The following is a 24,895-nucleotide window of genomic DNA, read 5'->3' as shown; positions in this document are numbered from 1 at the left end:
TCATATAAACTAACTAATTAGCCATAATTTGCATTTGTTTAAAAAAAAGACTCTTGACGGTGTAATACATCGTGTGTCTCCTGACACCCCATGTAAAATTGTGTATTTGTAAATAATAGCAGATCAGTCAAAATATACAGTTCTAAAGGTCTTCCGCTGGGAGGCACTGTAAGCCTTCCAGGAAGTCATAACTCATAGCTAATGCTAACAAAGGTTGTATTTAAAGACTATTCATCTTAATTTAATCTCTAATATAGCTAGAATATTCCTTACTGTACGTTGCTAGATAGTGAGTACATCCATATTTAACCACGGCCCGAGTCCTTAACGTGAACGCTAACACTGACTCTATTATAATTAATGTCTAAAATTAGGGTTTCAGAATGATACAGTCCTCATTCAACAACATTCATGAAACTTTTTTCTTTTCAGTTCGAAATGAAAATGACCCCAACTGCAAACAATACTACCAGAAATGATAAGTGTAGTATGAATTTTCCCACTCGTCCACACTGCGAGGTTACCGGTGGTAACAGCGCCCTAGCGTGTAGGATGGCGCTGCATGCCTGCCGGTGGCATCTCTTTGTGTGCGACCCTCGCGCGGTCAGACAGAGCTGCGGTGAGGACTGAGTAAATGCAGGATATGGATGAATACGCTGAACGTGTTATACGTTGGCAGCACTATAAGTGGTTTCTCTCAACCGAAAGTGAAATGTTTGAGAGGAGCGCGAGCTGCTGACCACGTGCAACCATGAGCGAGAACATGCCCATACTGTGATACCCGACACGATTCATATGCAGCATACCATTAAAACGTCCCCTGTTGTGGTGTGTAATGTTGCTTTCTTGTTACAGCAATGCATTGTGTAAAAATAGTCATCTTCACAATACCCAACAGAGCGAGGGTTTTACAACGCATGTTTATTTTGCTTCTAAATGACTGGTGTCAGTGCCACTCTGCGCCTTAAAGAATCCGTCATGGTTATTTTTAAACATTACACTGAGATTACGGACTGTTCGGATCGGAATCAAACGGAATTCGTGAGCAGGCTGTGACAACCCGATAATTCATGATTGCTTGCCAACTCCTTTGGGCTAAAGTGCTATATTAAAGATTAAGTGCTGTCTGACGCTTCTTTGGGCTTTATCTGGGCCGCTTACGCTCGCAACAAAACGCACATGCGCCGCGATGAATCATGTCTGCTATTCTTATTCGTGTGTTGGTGTCCTCACGACTGATTAAGATATTTAAATAGCCGAGAAACTTTATCATGTACCTTGGATGGTTTGTACTTGTTCAGTCAGAAGCGGAACAGTTGTTAAAACAAGGTAAAATTTAGCCGAATCATTCAATGCGCACGTTTGAAATGGACTTTCCGAAAGAAGCTTTGTTGCAAACTTTACCGATTCATTTTAAATTATTAATTGAAGTTCATGCAATATGAAAAATACTGAATGGCTTTTTTTTTGCAGGGCGCATCGCACTGACGTCAGCCCTCCAGTGTCAACAATGTAGCAATTTGAAGAAGACGTGTGGTGAATATACAGTATTGTACGAACCGCGCCAAGCGCTCCCTTTCGGTTTTAACTCGACATAGGCACAGATTTGTTATTATTTGTTATTTCCAAATGTTCCAAAGACAAACAGTTAATAAGTGAATATACACGTTTTCTTCTGTCTGTACTGAGGGGTCTGCGAGACACAACGAAAGAAAACATGTGAAGCCGCGCTGCAGAACATCTTCGTGCAGGAACGGGAACAAGAGAAAGTTTAGGTGAGTGGTCTTTGCATTGAGAGATTTTTCCTAATGGAACAGCTTGGCTTCTGGACGAAGTTGACTATGTTTGAAAGCTTAAATTATTGAAGTAATGACTCATCAAGGAAAAAAGCTTACGTCAAAGATTTTCAGCATGCCTTCGTCTTAACAGTTCTTCGGGCGGCGGTCCGTTAAGACAGCATGTTCTTTAATGATCTGTGATCTGCCACAGTACTCTGCTAGGCCGGTAAAATGTATTGTTTGACTAGTTACACTAATCACAACATGAAGGTTAATTAGACTGAGTAGGAAATGAACAATGTTTCTGCTTCGCGTTGTGAACTAGAATACTTGCGTTTGCCAGGAAATGCTATTGCTTCATTTACGAATCACTTCATGGAGAAACACTTGCGCTAACCTTTTTTGGATCTTCATTCTGATCAGTGAACTAATATGGGTATGTTCTTAAATGTTGGGAAACGATGGTGTAATCTTAAATTCAACCCACAGAGTAACCTTTTCCAAATATAGCTCTAAACAAAATTTATAGCGCTGCATAAATCAACACTTAATTTTTATCATTCATTAGAGGCTCGGTGTGTATGATAAAGTTAAATGGTGAGGATGTGGGTAGAGTTGTGTGTGGTTTGGCTCTTCTGAGATGTGCACAGGTGGATTTTGGTGTAGACTACAGAGGTGTAACGTTCTTCCTGTGCTTTCTGCATAAAAAAACAACTTTTGTTTCCAGAGACTGGAAATTATCTAAAATGTTGAATGATGCATATTTTAATAGGTATTGCAGATAAACATCTAGAGTTTATCCAGATGAAAATGCAGGTGTTTTTTGTTGTTGTTGTTGTTGTTGTTGCTTTTTAAACAACAAATTGGCATAAGATTCTCTTGTGTTTTTGACAGGTTCTTTATAAACAGTTCTCTTTATCAGGCTGCGCCATATCTGAATTCTACACAGAGTCCATTCACTTTGACAGTACTACTGGTAAACACACTGATGGCACAGTGCTCTGGATTTTTCTCCTAAATGTATGGGCCGCTTCTGGAACGTTCAATCAGATCACGGCAGATATACAGAGGGATGACACTGACGGCTCATCTGGGAACATAAATTTTTGTCTTCTGTTTGATTTCTCACATGCAATATGCATGGGCAACGCTGCAAAACTCTGGAATCGTGCAACCTACAGCAAACTGCTCTGCATGACTGACAGACTGAACACTTGCCGTATGCATAAGGAGGTGAACACACCTCTTAGCATTTTAGGGCTCTGTCAATGTCTTTCACTAATTAAGAGGTGGTATAGCACGAATAATCTGACACAATTAACTTGACAGTGACAACTTCATTTGTCAGGCATTTTTCTTTGGATAAAGGCTTCTGTTGTATTACAGATTTACCTCACTTTATCATATGGTAGATTAATGAACTCATCAGGCCTGACATTAACATTCCAACTGCTGAAATGTATGCAGGATTTATGTGTTCGGTTTCCAGTGAAGGAACTGTTTGACTGATTCATCTTGATTTCTATATAAAATATTCAAGTTTATTTCTAACAGGTTGTGCGCTCACTTGTTCTAAGCACACCCATATTATATGAAATTCTGATGTCAGCACACCCAGAAAAACAGGATCTAAAAACATTTTAATCAGTTTTTAAAAATGAGGACCTCATACATTAAGGGTACATCACAATATGGACATGGACAGCAACGCTTGTTTGATTTTAAGAGTGATTTGATGTGATCTTATACTGGATCTCATAGACTATTTTGTTAGATCTCATACTGAATCTCTTTTGAAAATAAATTAATTGTACTATAGTGAGATTTAAGGATTTTTCTCTTATAAAATAAGCAATCGTCACTCAAAGGAGTCAGATTTTTCCAACGATTGCTTAAATTCTTATATTTCTGTTCTGGTATTCTACCTATTCGTTTCAGTCTCATGTTCAGGTTTTAAATGTTGCTGTGTTCTGTCCAGGGTAGCGCTTAGCCTGCTCTGACTGAGGAGCTCCTTAATGCAAACAGACAAAAGGAAGGACATGGGTTTTGAGTGAAACACATGGAAGCTCCAACACCTCCAACCTGTGAAGACAGACATACCACAGGATATGAGGGTCATTCGGTTACCTGGAATGTACTTGTGCATGCACCATGTCTGTCACTTATTAACTGCATGGACCTAGTGAACTCAGGCAAGCCTGACTCACTTCCTGCCAGGCAGCCAGAGGGTTGCCAGTGAGGGAGGTCCAGGCTGTAGACTGAGGAAACATGGCAGGAGTAAAGGGAACAGCGGCAAAGGTGGTTTATGGGATTAAGAAAACGTTTCTTTGAAATTCCTTGGCAGTGGGCCACTCTGGATGTCTTTCAGATATGAGGTGTATTCCTTTATTATTATCATTATTATTAATATCATCTTATTATAATAGTAACATAACTTTACTGTAACAGTATGGAACATAGATCCTGATGGTATTTAGCACAGATTGTATTATTAGTTGCTAATTAAATCTGCTTTTGAGGTTCACTCATATAAACAGTAACACATGGTGCAATGTATATTTCCAGGGTTGCAAAATTCCTTAGACCTTGTTTAGTTTAGGTTCAGCAAAGGGTTACACCCCTCCATATAAACATAGTCAGAGTCAGAGCAGCAGTCAGGAATTAACCATTACACCCAAACCACAAAACTGCAAGTGCTATGAAACCCTCAAGATATCTATTGAAAAGTTCCACTGTAAATGCATCACAAGCTTGGCCATTTCACTCACTGTAACACAAAGGAGGAGTCAATCGTTGCGTTTACTGTTGCGATCACATCTGTTACCTGCTGCCTCTCAGTTTTACTATCACATGAGGAAGTGGTAATGATTCTTATCCTCTTCTGAAATAATGAGCCAATCGGCTGATCTTGGCTCACTCACCAACCTCTCAAATGTAGCCAGGCACGCTGTGGGGTCTGAAAGCATGGGAGGATGACGAGGGCTGTGCTCTTCCTCTCATGAACATCTGCATCGGCCTCAGGTTGAACTGAGGGCCTCGTCTCCTAACGGTAGTTTAGGTAGGGTTTCTTTGTTCCAGGTTGAAATTGTATTAGAGGACAGGTTTAAACAGGACTTAAAGTTAAACCAAACATTTTGAGAAACTGGAGTTCTTCTGATCCCTTTAGAGTTTCCTGCAGTAGTCACTCTTTGCCTTGACCTACTAAATGTAAGTGCTTGGGTCTTTCTCAGGTGAAAGACAGAAGCAATTTCCCTAAGGCAAGAAGTGATGTCATTTGCTTAGCTGAAACAAGAGAGGAGTGGATGACAGCAAAGAAAATGGAGGGAGACAAATGAAAGGTCAGTCCCGGTAGATTGAGACACCTCCCATTACTTGAGGGAAGATGTGCTGAACTTGCGAGCATGTCCGGTGTTAGTGACCGTGCCATTTATCCAAACGGTCACCTTGTAAATACCTTTGCAATCTGACCTAATTATTTCACTCCATTGCACTTTGAGTATGCACACAATTATTAATTTTTAGAACTGATCGGGACAAAAAAAAAAAATCTCGCATTCATAATGACCTCTATAGTGTTGACAAAGAATATAAGATCGATAGCATTTTGTAACAGATTGTAACAACACGCAGTGCTAGAAAGTGAGCACACGCACTGCCGGCTTGTGTTCAGATGTGCAGTAGTAAGTTGCCTCTTTTAGACCATTACATTCTCTCTGCTGCCATCTGTTAATAGCCATTTAGCAGGGACAAGTAATGCTGAGGTTTATGCTTAATGAAATATGATCTCCCTGATTCTCCGGCTGTGTTGACAGCATCTCTCTCTCTCTCTCATACGCACACACACGCGCACACACACGCTCACACGTTGCATTTTTTTCTTATAACCAGAACAAGAATGGTTCTCTGTTCTTAACCAGGTTACTAAATGGTTTGCCTATCTCACATATGGCTGTCCGTGTCTGCTGAATTTATAGTTAGTGTTCTCAGGTGGTTAACCTCATGGTTTGTATTTGTGGTTTTGCTTTCCATAGTTGTTTATGGATACAAAGCCAAATTTCGCACGCAGAATTGGACGAGCCTTTTAAATTCAGTTCATAATATAACTCTGTAACTTTATCTTATGCAGTCCTAACAGTGTTCCGTTTGGTGTTAACCATGAATGCCTTTGAGGAATGTCCATTAGCTGAAGTCAGCACATTAATGCAGACATTTAAATAGCCTGTGCTGTGGTTTCTGTCACATGGCTCCCTGTAACCTTGTCAAGAGCTGTTCTGAGTCACTCTGCACTCTGGGATCCCATTCGAGTGCTGGTTCTCCAGCCAGGGCCAGAAATATCCTGGCATGCAAACTACATGGCCCACCTCATCTGAGCAGTGTGCTTGCTGTTCCAGGAATACCCTGATTCTCAGTCACTAGGCTCCTGCGGCTCCTTTAGTTTGCTTGACCCTTATCTTGCTCTTCAAAGTGCATATACTGCCTTTTGTTTGATTTATACTTGTTTGACTGATTTATTGGTATATGGGATGACGATTTAAAAAAATAGAAAAACACTGCATACCTACACTATAGATACATTTGCAAATTCTTTTCAGGACAACAGACACAAATCACTTAGAGCACTTAAAGCTCTTTTAATATGCAAATTACACATAAATTTTGTGAATGCTATTTAACATAACACACAATAATATTATTAAACCACATTATTAATAACATTTTTCCCCAACTGATCTTGGCAAATTTAAAAGGCTCTCCACATGATAATTAGGTGTGTGTGTGCTCACTCAAACCTTGTGGGAAATATCCCGAGGTGAAGTAAATGATATCTCATCCAGCTTTAAGGAGATCTGTTGGTGCCGGCTCCATTGAATCCACCCTCTGCAGCTCTGAGAGTGATGCTGAAAGAGAGATGCTTAACCTTATTTCAGTACAAAGCCACATTGTTAAAGATGCCTAATGATGCCATTGTAGAACTTCCCGTCACGCTCATTTTGCTGGAAACCCCCAAGTGGGGAGCTCTTATCTGTGCAGTGCAAGACCACATCCACTCTGAACTTGGCACTTCAAATCTGTACTCTTTGATGTCATCGCTTACCAAGCAGAGTGACCTGATGTATATGCTCGTGTAGTCTAGACGGCCGTCAGGTGTTAGTGGCTCGCTTCTGCATTATGGGTCAAGAACAATGACCCTTTTGGGTGGCTCGACAGTCTCCAGCTCGGCGGAGTGGCATGGCCGAGGTGTTTGTGTGGCAGTGAAGGGGCAGCAGAATCCAGCGTCACTTCCTGCAGTCCCTCCCGCTGGACCCTTTAAGGCCACAAGTGTTGGAGAGTGTCAAGAGTGTTGGAATATCCTGTGTGCTCTGGCACCCCAACTCAGCAGGTCCCTTGGTGTTTCTTCAGGGGTTGTACTCAAATTCATTAAAAAGACATTAAAAAAAATCTAAAATATTTAATATTTGTGTATGTGTCATGTTTTAAATAATGTTCTATTACTGTAGAGAAAATCACCTACAGCAGGTTCTTAAAAGATCTGCTAAGCATCTTTTCGAGACGCAAAAAAAGGGCATAATGAGGTTGGTTAAGTGCTGAATTAGGCTCTTTGTGGTGCTTGTAATTGTGATATCAGCCATTAAGTGAGAAACATTGGGTTTTTTTAATAGATATTTATTGGAAACCTCAAGAGAAAAAATGCTGGTTTTGAGCTTTGTGAATTTACTGTGTGCATTAATGAAATTTGCTACCTATATGTAATAACAGTCAAGGTGTGTTCCTAAGATGTGGAATTTGATATTAGATATTGGTTCCGATTCTATTGAGATGGAGTAACGCGATTAGGAACTGATGGTTGTTTTTCTGGTTTCGAGTTCATGCTTGTGACATTCTTTCTGGAGAATCATTTCCTCCTAATAGTACTGTTACTGCATGTAGGTCACGCTGACAATCTGGGCCATCCAAGTCAGAATCAACCCATGTACAAGTTGAAAATGTCTAATTACACCACATAGCCATCGTCCCCTGAGTAGACACCCAGAAGACTTCCTTGAAAGTGACTAAATACTGAGTGTGCTGCATTGCCTATAGCTTGTACAATATTTTGCCAGACAGATCCAGCACCACTGAATCGGATCATACTCAGGACCGTTTGATATGGTTACACATGGCACTGAGGATGATGAAACAACCTGCAATTGCTTGAATAGTTATTTTCATATGATTGGGATTTTCCACTTTGAACATTAGGCCCATATCTGAAGGGGCTGATGTGCATGTGATGGCTCTTTACTCAGGGCATTTGTGTGTGTGCGTGCATGTGTGCACGTGTGTGTGTGTGTGTGTGTGTGTGTGTGTGTGTGTGTGTGTGTGTGTGCGCGTGTGTGTGTGTGCATGCAGTGCTTCATGAAAAATGAAGTAATCATCCACAAGGTGACTGTGTGTGTGTGTGTGTGTGTGTGTGTGAGAGAGAGAGAGAGAGAGAGAGAGAGAGAGAGAGAGAGAGAGAGAGAGAGAGAGAGAAAGAAAGAAAATGAATCAGGGGAAGCAGGCAAGCCGGCAAACCCTGGAGGGTAGGTGGTTGTGTTGTCTGCAGGTGTTAGAGTCATCTCCACTCAACACTTCTGATGTGTGTGTGTGTGTGTGTGTGTGTGTGGAGTCTTCATTCGCCACTATTCCCAGCCGCACCAGCGAGTTTGAAATCATTAGAATGTCCCCTTAAGCTGATGTTCTCAAGCCTTCAGTACTTTCCTTTTTAGTTATTAAAAGTATGTTTAATCGTTGGTACAGCTATGCTGTTTACTGAAGTAAGAAACGTACAGATGTAAAATGTCAAGCCAATAATATTAATTAAAAATGTCAGTAGCATTCATCTGTTGACTTTTATCCAAATGGTTAGATAGCATTTTACTGTTTTTATTATGAGAAGCACTGGTTTGTAAATCGCTTCAATGCCCACTTTATACTACAATTTCATATGTCTGACTCTATTGCAACAAGGAGTGTAAATCTGTGTGCAACTATTTGAGAAATGATTAAGTGCATTTTGAAATCTCAAAATTTAACCACAGCTCAATACATTTTTTGGCATGGTTCACAAAGAAGAGAAAATGTTCAAATATCCCACTGAATATACAAAAAACCCCAAAAGGAATTATTTCACAGCCAATAAAAACAGTACAGCAGTTTTACACTCTTAGTCGCAACACTGCTGCAGTGAGTTGCAGCAGCTGCTCTGTTTGGATCGGTGTGCAGGGCAGTTGCCGTGAAACTGCCCTGAGCCGGTGTGTTTAACCGCTCCCCCTCCCCTTCCCCCAGGTTCGGCGAGCGGAATGTCTGTCGCCGAGAATCCCCCAGGCCCCATGTACGTGTATGAGTCAACGGTGCACTGCGCCAACATTCTGCTGTGCCTGAATGAGCAGCGGAAGCAGGGCGTGCTGTGCGACGTGGCCGTGGTGGTGGAGGGCCGCGAGGTTCGTGCCCACCGTGCCGTGCTTGCCGCCTGCAGCCGTTACTTCGCTGCACTGCTCCACGGCCCGACGGAACGCGAGCCGGTCATCTGCCTGCCGTCCCGGGTGAGTGACTGTCGCTGCGACCATGACGGCGGCACCCGCGCGGGACGCGATCGCGAGAGGAATGTCAAGTTGCGCCGAGACCGAGGCTACGTGTTTTGTCTTTGTAGTCCTTTTCAGTTCAAATGGGATCTGAGAGCAAGACAGAACAACAACAAAAAAAAAAAAAAAAAACGACAGAAGGAAGGAACAAATATAAAGTGAGATGATGCTCATATAAGTCTAGGAAAACAGGCAACATTTAGTGTAGTTTAACTCTTGGCTGAGTTAGAGGTACCAAAGTCACTCTGAAACCAGTATGGCCTATGATTTATTCAATCAGTATAGTATAGCGTATATAGTATAGATGTATAGATGCTTTTTGCTATCAAAATCCAGGTCATTCAGACTCACATTTGTATGTAATGTCCCAGATATGTCGAAGTCCTGGTTTTGTATTTGCCCTTGTGTTAATTTCTATTCATCTTTTGACGTGTCAGAATATGTTCTCTAATGACCGCAAAACTAGGCTATATTTGTCGTTCTCCCTCCCACGTTAGTCAGAGACGACTCCCACCAGCTTTGTAGCTTGATCTCTTTGCTCTGTGCTTCAGCCTGTGCCTTTTCCCGCCTGCCGCCCTCATTAGTATCACTGGTTACAACATGAAAAGTGTCTCGCATGGCGCTGGGCTCCTGTAAAGACATGCTTCTGCAGACGGCAGCTGCTGAGGCAAGCTGAAAATAGATCCAGAGGATGCTCAGTAGTACAGCCCTCCAGCTCTTCCATTTATTAGCAGCTCTGGGAGGGCAGGCCGGCTGCGGATCTTATTTTAAGATAGACGACGTTCCGTGCAGGAGCCGGCACTCAGGATAGGTCCGCTCAGGGCTGGCCACCTGCATGCTTCCACGAGAGCGTTTACAGTGTATGGCCAGTTCTCAGTTATTTCTCGTGTTTTATCGCTCTCTGACACTGACTCTCACGCTGTCTCCATCTCTCCCTCTCTCGCCACTTACTCCATCTCGCCACTCGCTCTGTTTCTCACTGTCTCACTTTCTCCTTGTGCTGATTTGCTGAATGGAGGTGCATACATATGTATTTAATTTACCTCCCATTTGAGTGTCCAGTGAATACTCAAATCAGCCAATGCAATGTCTATGTGCAGATGTAATGTTTAATGTTTTTCCGCCATATTAAGCATCTCTATTATTCCAGATGTCCCACATACTACTTAGATGATTATGATCTCACACACAGTCTTTTATACTAGACCTTCACACTTGAGAAATATGCAACTTGCTGTCGCGTTTCTCAGTTTTTTGTCACAGTGTCACGGAAGCGGCCTGTAGTGACTACATGTTTTTCTTTGCCACAGATCACCATGAGGGGCTTTGCACCCCTCTTGCAGTTTGCCTACACTGCCAAGCTGTTGCTAAGCCGGGAGAACATCCAGGAAGTGATGCGCTGTGCCGACTTCCTGGGTGTGCACAACTTGGAGGACTCCTGCTTCCTCTTCCTGCAGGCACAGCTGAGCGCCGACGGTGAAGAGCCACCGTGCTCGCCCTGTGAATTGGAGGGTGAGAGGGGTCCAGGCTGCTCTCTCATGGACCCTTTGACCCGGACGCGGTGGAATTCCGTGAACCTTAGCAACTCGTTTGATGGAGAGGGTTCGCTAGCCACCAACAACCCGCGCCATCCAGACACGCCTGCAAACCAGGAGGTGCCCTGTTATCCTAAATACAGGAAGCATGAGCGAGCCTCAGTCCAGCACAACAGCACCGCCTCGTCACATGGCAGTATCTCAAGTCTGGTTGGCTCGCTCCAGGACACCATTACCGGCAGTGATGTCCAGGGCCTGGATGTTTCACTGATGAAAGCAGAACTGGGTGATGAAAGACTGCCCCTCGACCCATGTGAACCTGAGGGGGACACAATTGGGGATGACCGGGACAGGGTGGACACTGAGATGGAGTTTGGCACACAGCCACTCAGTTCTCCCCCCACCGAGGGGCCGACGAGGAGGACTTCACCACCCTGTGTGCGCTCGCAGGTCCGAAAAAGCATATCCCGAACTCAGCAGCCTTATCCGTCCACGCTGCAGTTCTCCAGTGCACTCTTCCCAGCTCAGAACCGATGTGTTGCTCAGGATGACTTCAGAAAAGAGTGTCAGGCTCTGGTGGGGGCGCTCGCCGTGACCCCCCTTAAACAGACTCATGTATTCCCCACTGGCACTGCTCGGAAGTCCCTCGAGGGAATTTGCAAAAAAGAGCCAGAGTTGGAGGTTGACCGTAGGAGCGTCATCTTCTCCTCACAGCTGTCCGAGCAACTGCCAGCACTCTCCTACCCCAGCGAGGCGTCTCTGGAGCCGTACGGTCAGGAGGGCCTCTGGAGGGGCTCCAGCCCCTCTCTGCCCCATTCTCAGGCGCTGTTGCCCACCTTAGGGCCTCCAGAGCCCTGCCTGCCATCCCGCCGGAGACCAAAGAGAAGCTGCCCAGTTCCCATTCAAGTGTGCCCTCTCTCTGCGCACGCCGACACTCGTGCCAGGACCTCCAGCTCCTGTTCTTCCTACTCATACGCAGAGGATGGCAGCGTGGGTTCCCCCTCCAGCCTGGCGCAGTTCGACCTCTCATCATCCCCTGCCTCCAGCATGGTGGCACAACACCTGGATCCGGGTCTCACCACAAGGCCCAAGGTGAAGTGCGAGAAATTGTACGACACAAACTCCAGCGACGAGTCTGGGTCCATTTCAGAGGGGGACAGCGAATCATGCCAGACCAAAGAGTGTAAATCCGAGGTTGGTAGTATCACTGTTTCTCAGCCCCCTTAATTCACTTTTAAATTCAGCAACTTCTTTCTTCCAAGTCGTTTTCAGCAAACAGTTCTGAAAGTCTCCCCCACTTGAGGCATTTCTAGCTCAGTTATTATCCTGGGTCTTGGGAAATTATATTCTCAGAGGTAGTGAAGTTTAGTTCACTCTGCGTTATAATTAGGTTGTTTACTTACTAGCATGGTACTTCTTCATTTCTCACCATTGACTGACTCCAGTTATGAAACAACCCTGTGTTTATTTCTGGAACCTCTCTGAATTGCTCAGACTTGAGCCATGGGATCTTAGAGTAGACCTGAGCGTTGCCATGGCAATGGGCACTGAGCCATTCTTGTCTCCTCTCTGTCTCAGAAGTCATCATTCAGCAGGATACTCTCTCGCAGTGCTCCTAAGCTTGTTTGAGGTGACTGGATGTTCTTTGAGCTTTATTCATTTCTACTTGCAAGACCATGTGTTTGGGATTTTTGAAAATACCACTAATGATCATCAACGGGGCCATAAAAGGGGCATCCACATAAAACTAGAACTAATTAAAGAACTAATTATTTTGGATTTCATCATTTTGAATCATTCCGGTCTGTTTAGAACTGTGTGTTTGTATATCATTGCCATTGCACTAGGCCCAATCAGCTGCAAAGCTCCTACTTCCAAAGAGGGCTCGCAGTCGTCTTGCTACATCTCACTGTGTCTCACTCCCCACCGAGCATCAGGCTTGTGGAGTGCTAGGCCGTCTCGCTCCTGGCCCATGCACCTCGCTCATCTTCCCCTCGCCGCCAAACAGACGTGCCCCACTTTTCAGTGCCGGACCCCTCGTCACAGAAATGACCTGACCGCTTTTCTGAGAGCACAAAAAAGAGAGTGGATTCGATGTGTGTGTGAGGGGGAGAAGGGGCGTTCAGGGGGAGAGAGGGATGTGGAGGGTGTGTGATGTAAACTGCCGCTGGAAACCCCAATCTGTCGTTGTAACCTTATTACAGGGCTCGCTGTGGTGGAGTGTCTAAATATAGAGCTACATCTTCCACAGAGTGAGTGTTTGTGCAAGGTCAGGAGCGAGAGAGAGCGAGAGAGAGCGAGAGCATGCAAGAGAGACAGACAGTTAGACAGACAAGTCAGACAGACAGATTTGCCCTCTGCTTAACACACAGCAAGATGATGCTCTGACGCTTCGAGTCAGGTTTCATACCCACATTGATGCAGCGCATTACAGGCAGAAGTAAAAGCATAAAAGCCAGTGTATGAGGAGTAATTACTCGGTATAAGGAGACGCTGCATCTGTGGCAATTATGGTAGGTGTGTGATGACACCATGCGGTAAATAAACACTGGAATGTTAACACTAAAAGACTAAAGCAGAACGAGTCGATTAATTTAAGCTCTATTAATGATTTGAACAGATTTCTTTATTGCTGTATGGATGGCATAAGCTCTAGATGGGATTCCAAATAAAAGTCTTCCCTTGAGAACCAGTGTTAAAAGGCTTGACTGGTATCTCTAATGTGAACATTAATAAAAGAATGGTAATTGGCACAAATGATTTCTCTTCATCATCATTAAAACCTGGGTACTACAAACTGACCATTAGACAACTGAAAAAATACCATGCAAGTGAGGCTGCAGCATCACCTAGTGGTCAGCCTTGACCATATCATATATCACAAGTAGTAGTTTGAAATTTTTAACATTATTAGTTGTTATTATTGGCAATTGGTTTAAATTACTCAAATGTAAAGTGCACATTTACAATAGTGTTACCAAATTCAATTGTAATGCAAAAGGGCATTCATTTACAGGTGAAGCTGCCTTTCCCAGCTGACCTGATCACAGAACTTCCACGTAATGACTTTCAGCTGATGATAAAGATGCACAAGCTGACGTCGGAGCAGCTGGAGTTCATTCATGACCTGAGGCGGCGGAGTAAAAACCGCATTGCGGCCCAGCGCTGCCGTAAGAGGAAGCTGGACTGCATCAGGAACCTCGAGTGTGAGATCCACAAACTGGTGGGTACCTCTTTCCTCACCGTGGGGACCCTATTCGTTTACAAATACATTCAGTATTCTGTTGAGGTTCTTTGCTGTGCATGTGTGTGTGTGTGTGTGTGTGTGTGTGTGTGTGTGTGTGTGTGTGTGTGTGTATTTGTGTCATCTGTTGCAGGTGTGTGAGAAACAGAAGCTGCTGACTGAGAGAAACCAGCTTAAGGCTTGTATGGGACAGCTCTGGGAGAACTTCTCTTTCCTGTCCCAGGAAGTGTGTAGAGAGGAAGAACAACAGCCAGACCACACAAACTCCCTATTCGGCCCAAGGCCAGACTCTGCCTCCTGCAGTCCCATTCATATAGACCTCACTGTGTCCCCTAGCCCCAGAAGCAGCATCGATCTCACTCTGCCGTCTCCTGGGAGCCCTCCACCTTCCCCCAGTCAAGCCGGGGTGCAGGCCCTGGGCAAACCGCCACACCCACACCAGATCTCACCCACAGGGGCAGAGCCAGACACCACTGCCCCTACAATGCCAGCGCCTGGGTCCTTACTCCAAACAAGTAGCCCAACAGTGACGGTAGCTTTTTGCCAGGAGATGGCAGACAAATGTACCACAGATGAATAAAAACTGTTATTTTTGCTAATGTTCAGTAGAAATTTTTTTGTACTGCTTTAGGGAATGCACTGTCCTGTAGTTGCCAAGTGTGTTGTGTTGTTGTGGATTATTAATTTTCTTAAGATGTCTTAAGGCAAGATATATATATATATAAAAAAAAAAACACCTTTTCAGCACCAGTTAGGTGTTTGTTCAGTACCTAGCTCCATTTCTCAAATTTACCTCAGGAATCTCTGAATGTTTAGTGAATTAAGGTGGGGAAACTTTCTTTTTTAAGTCTTCAATTCACATATGCAAACATGTCTTTGATATGTTTTCTGATGTTCAGTACTTACAATTCACCCCACAAAGCATTCCTGTGTTCCTCGCATATAAAGGGGAAAAGACAGTCAGAGAAAGAGAGAAGGAGAAAAGGAGTTAATGATGAGATTTGCCCAGCTGTACACTGCCCAGCTGTACACTGAAGCCCTCGAAACAGTATCAAGGTGCCAGAGGTAGAGAGGTGACTTTCTGGAAGCAACAAATGTCTCTTCCATCACTTTTAAATCTTTTTTATTTTGTTTTGTTTTGTTTCATTGTCTAACCCCTGGTCTCATTTGGGATTTTAGTTAGGGATTACAACACATTACATTAATTTGTTTATTTTGGTTTTTGGTCACAGGCATCTGCATTGCAGATCTAGTAGGTTCTGAGTCCCAAAAGCAATTTTTTTGAGAACTGTAAATGAGCTATTTTCAGTGACTATAAAATTGATGGATCAGGGATAAACAAATTAGAAAGCAAAGGAATCTCTTTTGAACAGTGCTGATGTTGATGATTTTGGCAGCTTCCACAGGTACAAAGAACTACAACATGCTGTATGTTATCTCAGGGGTTGATGGAAAATACTTTTATGTTCTACCTGTAGCCAGAGTTCTAGCTTCAGTTCTCTCTTAAAAAAGTTGCTAAAAAGATATTCATCATTGATTTGTGAAATTAATGAATGTTGTTTCTTTGGAACATCTTCAGTCTGTCATGGCATTTATAGACAAGCTGCCTCTTTATCAAGGATTGTCAAGTGGGGAAACAAAATTTTTCGGTCCTAAAATTAAAATCCAACCACAGAAAACTGCTCGTACTTGAGGGGTAGTCTGGCTCACGAGTGCTGCAGTTCTGCTGTGCTTTCTACTAAGCTTTTTTAAATTGTACAAAGCTAGATAAAGGCTTTCGTCATACAAACATTTGAAATGAAAAAGCTTCATTATGAAACTTTTTCTTTTACATTAGTTTGTTGGGAAGCAGAGAGGTTTGTGAGGAGTAGCCATCATTAGCGTTTAGGTGTAGTGCTCTTTCATTCAAGTCTAATTAACCATTCTTCTGCAAAACTCACTTTACTGTGGAATATTTGGAGCGTTCAGACTACATCAGATAATCTTGACTAATATTTGTCTACAGAATTAGCACTGAATTATGACAAATGTAAATGCAACTCTATTGGCTTCTCTTTAAAAGACATCCTCTGACTTGCCTTAGAAATATGTTGCACCAAGGTTGTGATTTGAAATGAACATGATGAAGGAAATATTCTTCAAAGTTTACATACATCAGAAAGAGTACAGCCTCAACACAGACCTACCTAAACAAATCTATATACCTCTCACATATGGTGAAGACCTGTGTGGTTTACACTGTTTTTAACATGTTTTGCAGATTCATTTTCTGTTAGTTTTGTATAGGTATGTAAATATCATGTTATTTATAGTTATTTGTGGGTTTTCTGTGCTCTCTCAAATATTAAGTGAATGTTGCAAGTTTGAAATCTCAATGTTTGTAATACTCTATGATTTAATTAGCAGACAGGTCATGTTTGTTTAGAAATCAAATAAAATAGTACAGTGAGTTTTGTGGTAATGTTTTGTACAGCATATGCGCTTTAAGAGGTGTTCTCTAGAAAATCCAGTGAGGGCCCTAAATCAATGACAAATGGAAAGTAAAACAAATTATATATTGTTTACAATAGTGTGAGTTCTACGTTGTGTCATATTTAATAGATGTCAGCTAACAGATCTTGTGGTCCCCTATCTCTAAACAATATCAGGTCTAACACCAACAATTGGCAATGATGAAAGCTGTTTGCTTAGTGTTTTACAGGTATTTTAAAATGCTTACAATATAAAACAAACTTGGTATACAGCAGGTCTCCATTTACCTCAACCATGCTGGAGATCATCAGATATGTTTTCTGGGCAACTGGAAAATTATAAGTTGCTCTGGATAAGAGCATCTGCTATATGCATAAAATGTTTTTTTTTTTTTTTTTTAAAAAGTAAAATAGAAATCTGGATCACAGTTCCTTTGACAGACAAGACATAGTGTAAAGATTGTCCAAAGTTGTTTTTTTTTTTGTTTTTTTATTTCTCTGTCCTTGTGCTGCCATCCCCACTTATGGTTTTATGAAGAACAATGAGGGGAAAAAAGGAACCCTTATGTTTAAAACTGATCAGAAATGAGTTTGTAATTGTTCTATTCTAAAACACTAGTTTCTGGCTGTGGGTCTTTTGGCTCTACTTGCCATTGATATATTGTGTGCTTCTGCTGGAGGATTTATGTTCAGGTCATTCAGAGGCCAGAGCTCTGATTTTGAGCTCCTCTTGGTAGGGCCAGAGGTGCTGCCTGACATGTTGCCTGACATGCTGTCTGAGTGCATTCAGGTCAAGAAGGTGGCTTTCCTGGAGTTGGGCCCAAAGTCCATGTTGTCATGCCTCGGGTCAGACATGCAGCTGGTTCTGTGGGTCATGTTACGTAAACAGACCAGACGTTCTATGTGGGTTGACCTGTGGCTGAGCTGACCTGAGTTCGAGGGTGCGCTGTCCTCTGATGAACCTCTGCTGCTGTTTGGATGCCGATCCTCCTCATCCTCCTTGGCAGGAATTTGGAAGCGCAGGTTCTGGGTCAGGCCTTGACTATCTTGCCATGTCTGTCCGGGCTGTTGTTTTATGCAAGAAACAGGGAGGGTAGTCTCAGCAAAGCTACTGTGCCTTTTCCCAGCAGCAGTGGGGTTCAGACCCATTTTGAGTAAACAGAGAGGCAGGTTCCATTTGTCTGGGTGGAATGAAAGTCATCAGCTGCATGGTTCTATGTGGTGGGTGAGTCTGCTGTCCTGCTTAGTGGTTGGATACCTGATATATGCTTTGGTTTGCAAAGGTATATGTCCTGCGTGAACTGTATTCCAGATAGCACCTGTTTCATTTTTCTCATGCCCAAGTGAGATATCTGCAAGACGTTGAGGAACAGAGAAACTCCTGCAATGGCCTGGAAACAGTATATGCTGTTTGGTCAAGGCACCCAGTCAAATGCCATACATGATATACACTGCCTGGCCAAAAAAAAAGGTCACCACCTCGATTTAACTAAGCAAATAGGTAAGAGCCTCCCATTGGATAATTACTGAATTAGTGATTATGTTTCACCTGGCAACAAGTTATATAACCCTAATTGATGCAGTGAGTAGCTTCTCATTTGTTAAACAACCACGTGGAAAGACATCCTGTGGTTGTGGAAAAGATGTTAATCTGTTTTAGAAGAGTCAAATTATTGCCATGCATCAAGCAGAGAAAACATCTAAGGAGATTGCTGAAACTACTAAAATCAGGTTAAGAACGGTCCCAATGCACTATTAAAAAGTGGAAGGATAGTGAGGAAACATCATCTTTGAAGAAGGAATGTGGTCAGAAAAAGAATCATGAATGATCATGATCGGCGATCACTTAAACGGGTGGTGAAATCAAATCATAGAAAAACAGTATAACTCAGGAATATGTTTAATAGTGAAAGTAAGCATTTCCGCCTGCACAGTGCGACGGGAACTCAAGGGACTGGGACTAGACAGCTGTGTAGCCTGAAGAAAACCACTTGTCAGTGAGGCTAACTGGCAAAAACAGCTTCAATTTGCTAGGGAGCATAAAGACTGGACTCTGGAGCAATGGAAGAAGGTCATGTGGTCTGATGAGTCCAGATTTACCCTGTTCCAGAGTGATGGATGCATCAAGGTAAGAAGAGAGGCGGCTCAAGTGATGCACCCATCATGCCTAGTGCCTACTGTACAAGCCTGTGGGGGCAGTGCTATGATCTGGGATTGCTGCAGTTGGTCAGGTCTAGGTTCAGCAACGTTATGTGCCCAAAAAATGAGGTCCGCTGATTACCTGAATATACTGAATGACCAGATTATTCCATCAATGGATTTTTTTCTTCCCTGATGGCACAGGCATATTCCAAGATGAAAATGCCAGGATTCATCGGGCTCAAATTGTGAAAGAGTGGTTCATAGAGCATGACATCATTTTCACACATGGATTGGCCACCATAGAGTCCAGACCTGAACCCTATTGAGAATCTTTGGGATGTGCTGGAGAAGACTTGCAGTGGTCCAAATCTCCAATCAACACAAGCTTTTTTTTTGGGGGGGGGGGGGGATGAATTAATGCAACTCTGGACAGAAATATATGTTCTGACATTGCAGAATGTGTGCAATAATCAAAACTAAAGGTGGTCCAACGAAATTAGTGTGACCTTTTTTTTTGGCCTGGCAGTGTACTACTATGAAGCCCATATGTCACAGTATGAGTAGTAAGGAGCTTTGCAGAGGAGCCCTCTGGAGGAGTCTAATCTTCATCTTTATCTGTTTTTGCTTCTCCAGCTTCTGCAGCTCTCTAAAGCAGCTTGTGCTTGGTCCAACAAGGGCTCTGCCTTCCCCAGGTCCAGCCAAAACTGGGCTTTCCGCCTGTGCCTCTCTCTCTCCAACGCCCTCAATTGGTACAGTGCATGTCCCCCATAGACCGGAAACAGAGTGGACACAAAGACAATCCGCAAGTGGATAAGGCACACAGGGAACACCGGAACATAGCAGACACTCCTGCATCCCAGCTGGTCCATGTTGCAGACAAACCGACTCTGTTGGTCCACCCACACGTCCTTGTCTGGCATGCCCAGAATGAGCTTGCAGAAGATGAAGCAGGATTGTGGAGTGAATGCGGACCTCCTCCAGAACCCTGCGCAGCAGGTTCCAGTCTCACTGCACTCTCACTGTTACATGTCTATGCTGTATTAAAGTAAAAGCATGTCATGACAAAGCAAGCTCCTTTTTTTTTTGTCTTTATAATCAAAACTAGAAAGGAACAAGCAATTGCAAGTCTACTTTTCCAAAAATATTATAGTCTACTTTTACTGCTGTGTTTTCATGACAAATAAATCTTTTGGTAAAAGACAAGAAAAATACAAGACATAAATAAATATAAATATATATATATATAAAACACTAACTTGAATATCTTTGTGATCTATATGTCCTTTGAAGAAAGATGTATGTTGTCTTCACAAAGGAAAAAATTATTTCTTCATTTTACAGCCATAGAGTCTTGGTAACTTAAAGATCCCAGTATAACTCCACAGCTTCTCTCTCAACATGTTTGCTGCAGTAAATGTGCTGTGTCCCACAGCTGTTGCATGCAGTTTACAGGATACATACATTGATCTGAAACAGCCTAGACCACCACCCATGGGTCTTAGCAAGCAGTAGCGCACCCTATAGACACACACATATAGCCTAGGATGCCAGCTGAGTGCCCCTTACATTCACTTAGGTTGCATATCAGTGCAGTGTTACCACTGATAAAATGTGTGGGCTCAAATACAGAAAAAAGCTTCAAGCATATGAGTGTACAAACATGTCATATATGATTAATATATTGCATGACATATAAAGGCAGATGAACTGGTCAATGAGTCATGTGCAATTTCATTCCTTTCTAAAAATTATCCTTACAACCAGTAAGTGTGATTTACCGAAAGCAAAAAGCTCAGGAATGAAATCTGCCTTTATTTCATCACCTTCCCTTGCTGGCTTTCTTACTTGCTTGAGCTTATTTGCCATGTTATTTACATCTGCATGCTGTCAAAGTCAAATGAAAGACTTTGCACCAGATTGCGTCAGGCCTCCTAAACTCAGTCCATCAATGCCATAAAGATTTGTTTAATGCGTCAGTTTCGCAGGAAACTTGTTTTAAAAAAAACATTCACAAAGTTGTACACGGAACCCTTAAGCGCCATTCAGATCCAAAGTCTGTCTCCGATATGATCAAAAAAAAATAAATAAAGGGGGGGGGGGGGGGGGGGGGGGGGGGGGGAGAGATAACAATCGAATAAGCGCGATCTGCTCAACACGTATGCGTGAGCATGTTGCGGTGGTTTGTAGGGCTTTTGAGGGCGAAACGACGGGCCCGCCAAGCTGGTCACTGCACGCTCATAAAATTACCAGCCCTCTACGTTAGCTGCCCATCAGACTTTGACGGGGTCGGTCAAAGGACTGGTTTGATTTTCCCTGGCCCGAGTTTGAACCGCAAATGCCAGGAGTCACAATAGGGATGCTCTGTTACACAACGGCTTCACGCTGCGCCCAGTGATCTGTAGAAAGCCGACTGTTTTACGTCTGTTCATTGGATCTAATTGTTTTGGACGAAACTAAAATCATCGAAGGGTGGGCTAATTTCCTTATTTGTCTATTTTATTGTAGAATTTTACTTTATAATGCAAAGTTTTGGTTTACCATTTCTTTTAGATTTAGTCAGGATTATGGTAACGTAAATGTACTGTAGAAATGTACTACATGTATAAGATTATAAGAGATAAGATCCCAACCTCCCCCACTCTGCTAATAGATTATGTCACCAAAACACTCAATCGAAGCTTGTGCAGTTCTGACCTGTGGATATTTTACAGTAAAAAAAAAAAAAAAAAGACGTTAACAGGATTATTCTCAGCATATGAAATACATAGCTATCTTATAGAGATAATGATATCTTATATCTTATTTTGTAAGGACTGATATTTATGATCTTTGGTATTTATGATCTATATTTTAAAGGGTTTATATCTTGCCAAGATTTAGCACAACCTCACTGATAGCTTTAGCGCATTGTTAGCTTCAGACTAAATATCGTGTACTAAATATAATGTCAATATACAAAATATATTCTAGATCTAATCATTTCGTTACCTCTGTTTGCACTAGTTCCTTTCTTTTAGTCTCTTTTTTTAAAATGACTGGATTTTTCTGGGTTTTTAATTTTTAAAGTGCCGTATTCAATTTATATTAGCTATAATATAAATTGGCAATAATATATAGCTATATATAATATATTGCTATATATAGCTATAGGAAAAAGCCTTGACCCTCCGGCCTCAATAAATACCACCCTGTTGCCCTCACATCAGTCGTGATGAAGTGCTTTGAAAAGCTAGTCAGAGACTTCATCACCTCTTCACTGCCAACCTCCATGGACCCACTGCAGTTTGCATACCACCACAACCGCTCCACTGATTATGCAATTGCACATCTGCTCCACACCACACTGACCCTGTTTGTTGACTACAGTTCAGCATTTAACACTATCATCCCCTCTCTACTCACTACTAAGTTGGAGGATCTAGGACTGCATACATCCCTGTGTGACTGGATTTCCAACTTGCTAACAGACAGACCACAATCAGTACGGGTGGGCAACTGTGTCTCATCCACCCTCACCCTCAGCACTGGAGCTCCTCAGGGTTGTGTCCTAAGCCCTCTGCTCTACTCACTGTACACCTACAACTGCGCGGCCACTTCCAGCTCCACCATCATTGTCAAGTTTGCTGACGATACCGTCGTTATGGGCCTGATCTCGGACAACGATGAGAGGGCCTACCTGGAGGAGATTAAACACCTGAAAAACTGGTGCCAGGGAAATAATGTCCTCCTAAATGTCAGTAAGACAAAGGAGATGATCGTGGATTGCAGCAAGAAGCAGGAGCGGCACTACCAACCTGTGAGGATCAATGGAACCACGGTAGAGAAAGTAGACAGTTTCAGGTACCTTGGAGTTTACGTCTCGCAGGACTTGTCCTGGTCCCACCACACCAACTCCCTGGCAAAGAAGGCTCGTCAGCCTCTTTACCACCTCAGACACCTAAGAGACTTCAGACTGCCCTCCAAGGTACTGCGGAACTTCTACACCTGCACTATCGAGAGCATCCTCATGGGGAACATCACAGTCTGGTTTGGGAACAGCACCAAGCAGGACAGACAAGCACTCCAGAGGGTGGTGCGTTCAGCAGAACGCATCACTCATATGGAACTTCCTGATCTGCAGACCATCTATTACAAGCGGTGCCAGACCAAGGCCAGGAGGATTGTGAAGGACCCCACCCATTCCAGCAATAGGCTCTTCTCTCTGTTGAGGTCAGGCAAGTGCTTTTGCTCCCTGAAGACCAATACAGAGAGACTGAAGAGGAACTTCTTCCCACAGGCCAATCGGGCCCTGAATCAGGGTAACTGATAAACTGTGGGGACCACCACCACCATGTGACTGTAAATCTAAATTTGCAAACTGGAATTGTACATTGTGTACATACACATACATCCATATATACATTGTACATTGTGTATATATACATATTATACATATACTGTACATACATTTTTATATATTTTTTGTATTTTTGTATATATATATTTCCTTATGCACCCCTGTTTCTTTCCTCAGTTTGGACAGAATACTCACAAACCCATTTCACTGCGAGTTATACCGTGTATGACTATGTACGTGACAAATAAACCAAACTTGAACTTGAAATATTCGCTACTGTCCTTGTACATCCTGAAATTATGCTTGTAATTAAATTTAATTATTGATGTGAGAAAAAGACTTTTTGTCAATAGTAACAGTGCACAGAGAACTTGACTATGTAGGCTTTCTATATTTTATACATCCCCAGTGTCATTATTATCACTACACACAACAGGTTGGTAAAAAGCTAATACAGGAAAATGTTTTTTCCATAAAAACTGTATTAAGAGACAGTTGAGGTCCTAATCTCCAATGCCAAACCCTGAGCAGCAGTTCCCTCTGATCTCTGGGACACCCAGACCTTCCTCTCTTGCTCCCGCTGCATGGTAACTGTGTCAGAGAAGTGCTTTGTCAGCTTGTAACGCCCACCCCAATACCCCAATTCATGCACTGAGCTGCCCTGTTGCATGGCCTAGTCTGCTGTTTCAGGCACAGGTGAGGGCACCAAGCTAGGCCAGGTCTTTTGCAGGAATGTACCACTTGCGTCCTGTTGAAAGTGAACTGCTCTCTAGAATTCCTCATTCTGGCAAAGGTTTGGCCTCACACAGCTTTGTATCATGCGGTTCTGTGCACAGCCACTGGGAGGCAGCAGTGTTTAATAGTTGGGAGAGGGGCTTACATCTACCTGCCATGATACAGTTCTCTGACAGATTCAGGTAGTCTGTGTAAAGAAGGAAAAAAACAATACATAAAGTTATTAGATGAAGAGCTACATGACACTTGCTTTGGCTACTTATTAACTATGGATTTTTATACTGTAGCAAATAATTGAGACATCAGATACAAAGATCCATATTTCAGCATTTGTTTTAGATAATTGATAACTGACTTCTAACCTGCTGGCTTACAGGCTCTTTTCAGTGGAGCCACATGTCACTCCAGGACTGGACATCACACCGTAGGTGTAGGTGTAGGTGATCAGAGGGCTGATGGTGTCTAGTGGTGATAGACAGCAGCGCAATACATTCTGGATCTTGAGCTAAGCATGACCACTAGAAGGTGACTGAGTAGATAGGAAGTAGTAGATTTTTTCTTCTAGTGGTAGATATTTGCTGGTGAGTGCACATCAGTATCCTGGATATCATGTATAAGCTCTTCCCTTCGTTGTCTCCAGGTTCCTGTTTGACAAACACTAACAAAGTATTCTTGGAAAACAAAGAAATTAATGCACTGCCTTGTCTTATCTTTGAGTTAACTGATCTTCTCCCAGGCCTTAGTGCTAGATGTGGTTTTATTAAGCAGTAGCCCCATCCTGGCAAGTGCTCAGTTACTGCTATGCATGTATATGTGTTCAGCAACTGGATGTATTGCCTTGTGCAATGAGCAGACTTTGCTATGAAGAGATTACTGTGAGCTGTAGCCATATGACCCCAGGTCACTTAGGGTAAGCCATAGGAGCTTAGTTAACCACTCATTTCAATTGCTTTGGCCCATCTACAGTGCTACCAGTATTAAGAGATAAGAGATTATGGGTCTCCAGAGACACCATGCTAGATGGCATAGAGATCACAGTGATCAGAGAAA

At 42.9% G+C, this 24,895-nt stretch overlaps 2 protein-coding genes across 6 annotated transcripts; one reads left to right on the top strand and one right to left on the bottom strand.

The window, feature by feature from the left end:
• The first annotated feature begins 1,047 nt into the window (after positions 1 to 1,047).
• Positions 1,048 to 16,611, top strand: bach2a (BTB and CNC homology 1, basic leucine zipper transcription factor 2a). 5 transcript variants are annotated; one of them, XM_027030870.2, is made up of 8 exons: positions 1,048 to 1,329; positions 1,474 to 1,536; positions 1,690 to 1,775; positions 5,009 to 5,116; positions 9,087 to 9,343; positions 10,693 to 12,111; positions 13,934 to 14,140; positions 14,295 to 16,611. In XM_027030870.2, the coding sequence occupies exons 4-8, from the start codon at positions 5,110 to 5,112 to the stop codon at positions 14,739 to 14,741; spliced, it is 2,337 nt and encodes a 778-aa protein (XP_026886671.2). In that variant the 5' UTR covers positions 1,048 to 1,329; positions 1,474 to 1,536; positions 1,690 to 1,775; positions 5,009 to 5,109; the 3' UTR covers positions 14,742 to 16,611. The 5 variants fall into 5 exon arrangements, with proteins under 5 accessions (XP_026886671.2, XP_026886670.2, XP_026886669.2 ...); XM_027030869.2 differs by having other exon boundaries at positions 1,474 to 1,552; XM_027030868.2 differs by having other exon boundaries at positions 1,474 to 1,775.
• Positions 16,612 to 19,256: 2,645 nt separating this feature from the next.
• On the bottom strand, positions 19,257 to 23,696 carry cx52.7 (connexin 52.7). The gene is given in 4 exon segments (XM_035532926.1): positions 19,257 to 19,424; positions 19,427 to 19,722; positions 19,724 to 19,778; positions 23,633 to 23,696. Coding segments are annotated over 4 exon segments (516 nt in total). The 3' UTR covers positions 19,257 to 19,323.
• Between the last annotated feature and the right edge of the window lie 1,199 nt (positions 23,697 to 24,895).

Source organism: Electrophorus electricus, chromosome 13 (assembly GCF_013358815.1).
Source record: "Electrophorus electricus isolate fEleEle1 chromosome 13, fEleEle1.pri, whole genome shotgun sequence".
Classification (NCBI taxonomy): Eukaryota; Metazoa; Chordata; class Actinopteri; order Gymnotiformes; family Gymnotidae; genus Electrophorus; species Electrophorus electricus.
This window is presented reverse-complemented; position numbering and strand designations above follow the sequence as displayed.

Excerpts from the sequence above, each read along its gene's own strand:
- bach2a (XM_027030870.2), top strand. Across the intron at positions 12,112-13,933 it reads CCAAAGAGTGTAAATCCGAG|GTGAAGCTGCCTTTCCCAGC; the intron begins GTTGGTAGTATC and ends ATTCATTTACAG. Across the intron at positions 14,141-14,294 it reads AGTGTGAGATCCACAAACTG|GTGTGTGAGAAACAGAAGCT; the intron begins GTGGGTACCTCT and ends CATCTGTTGCAG.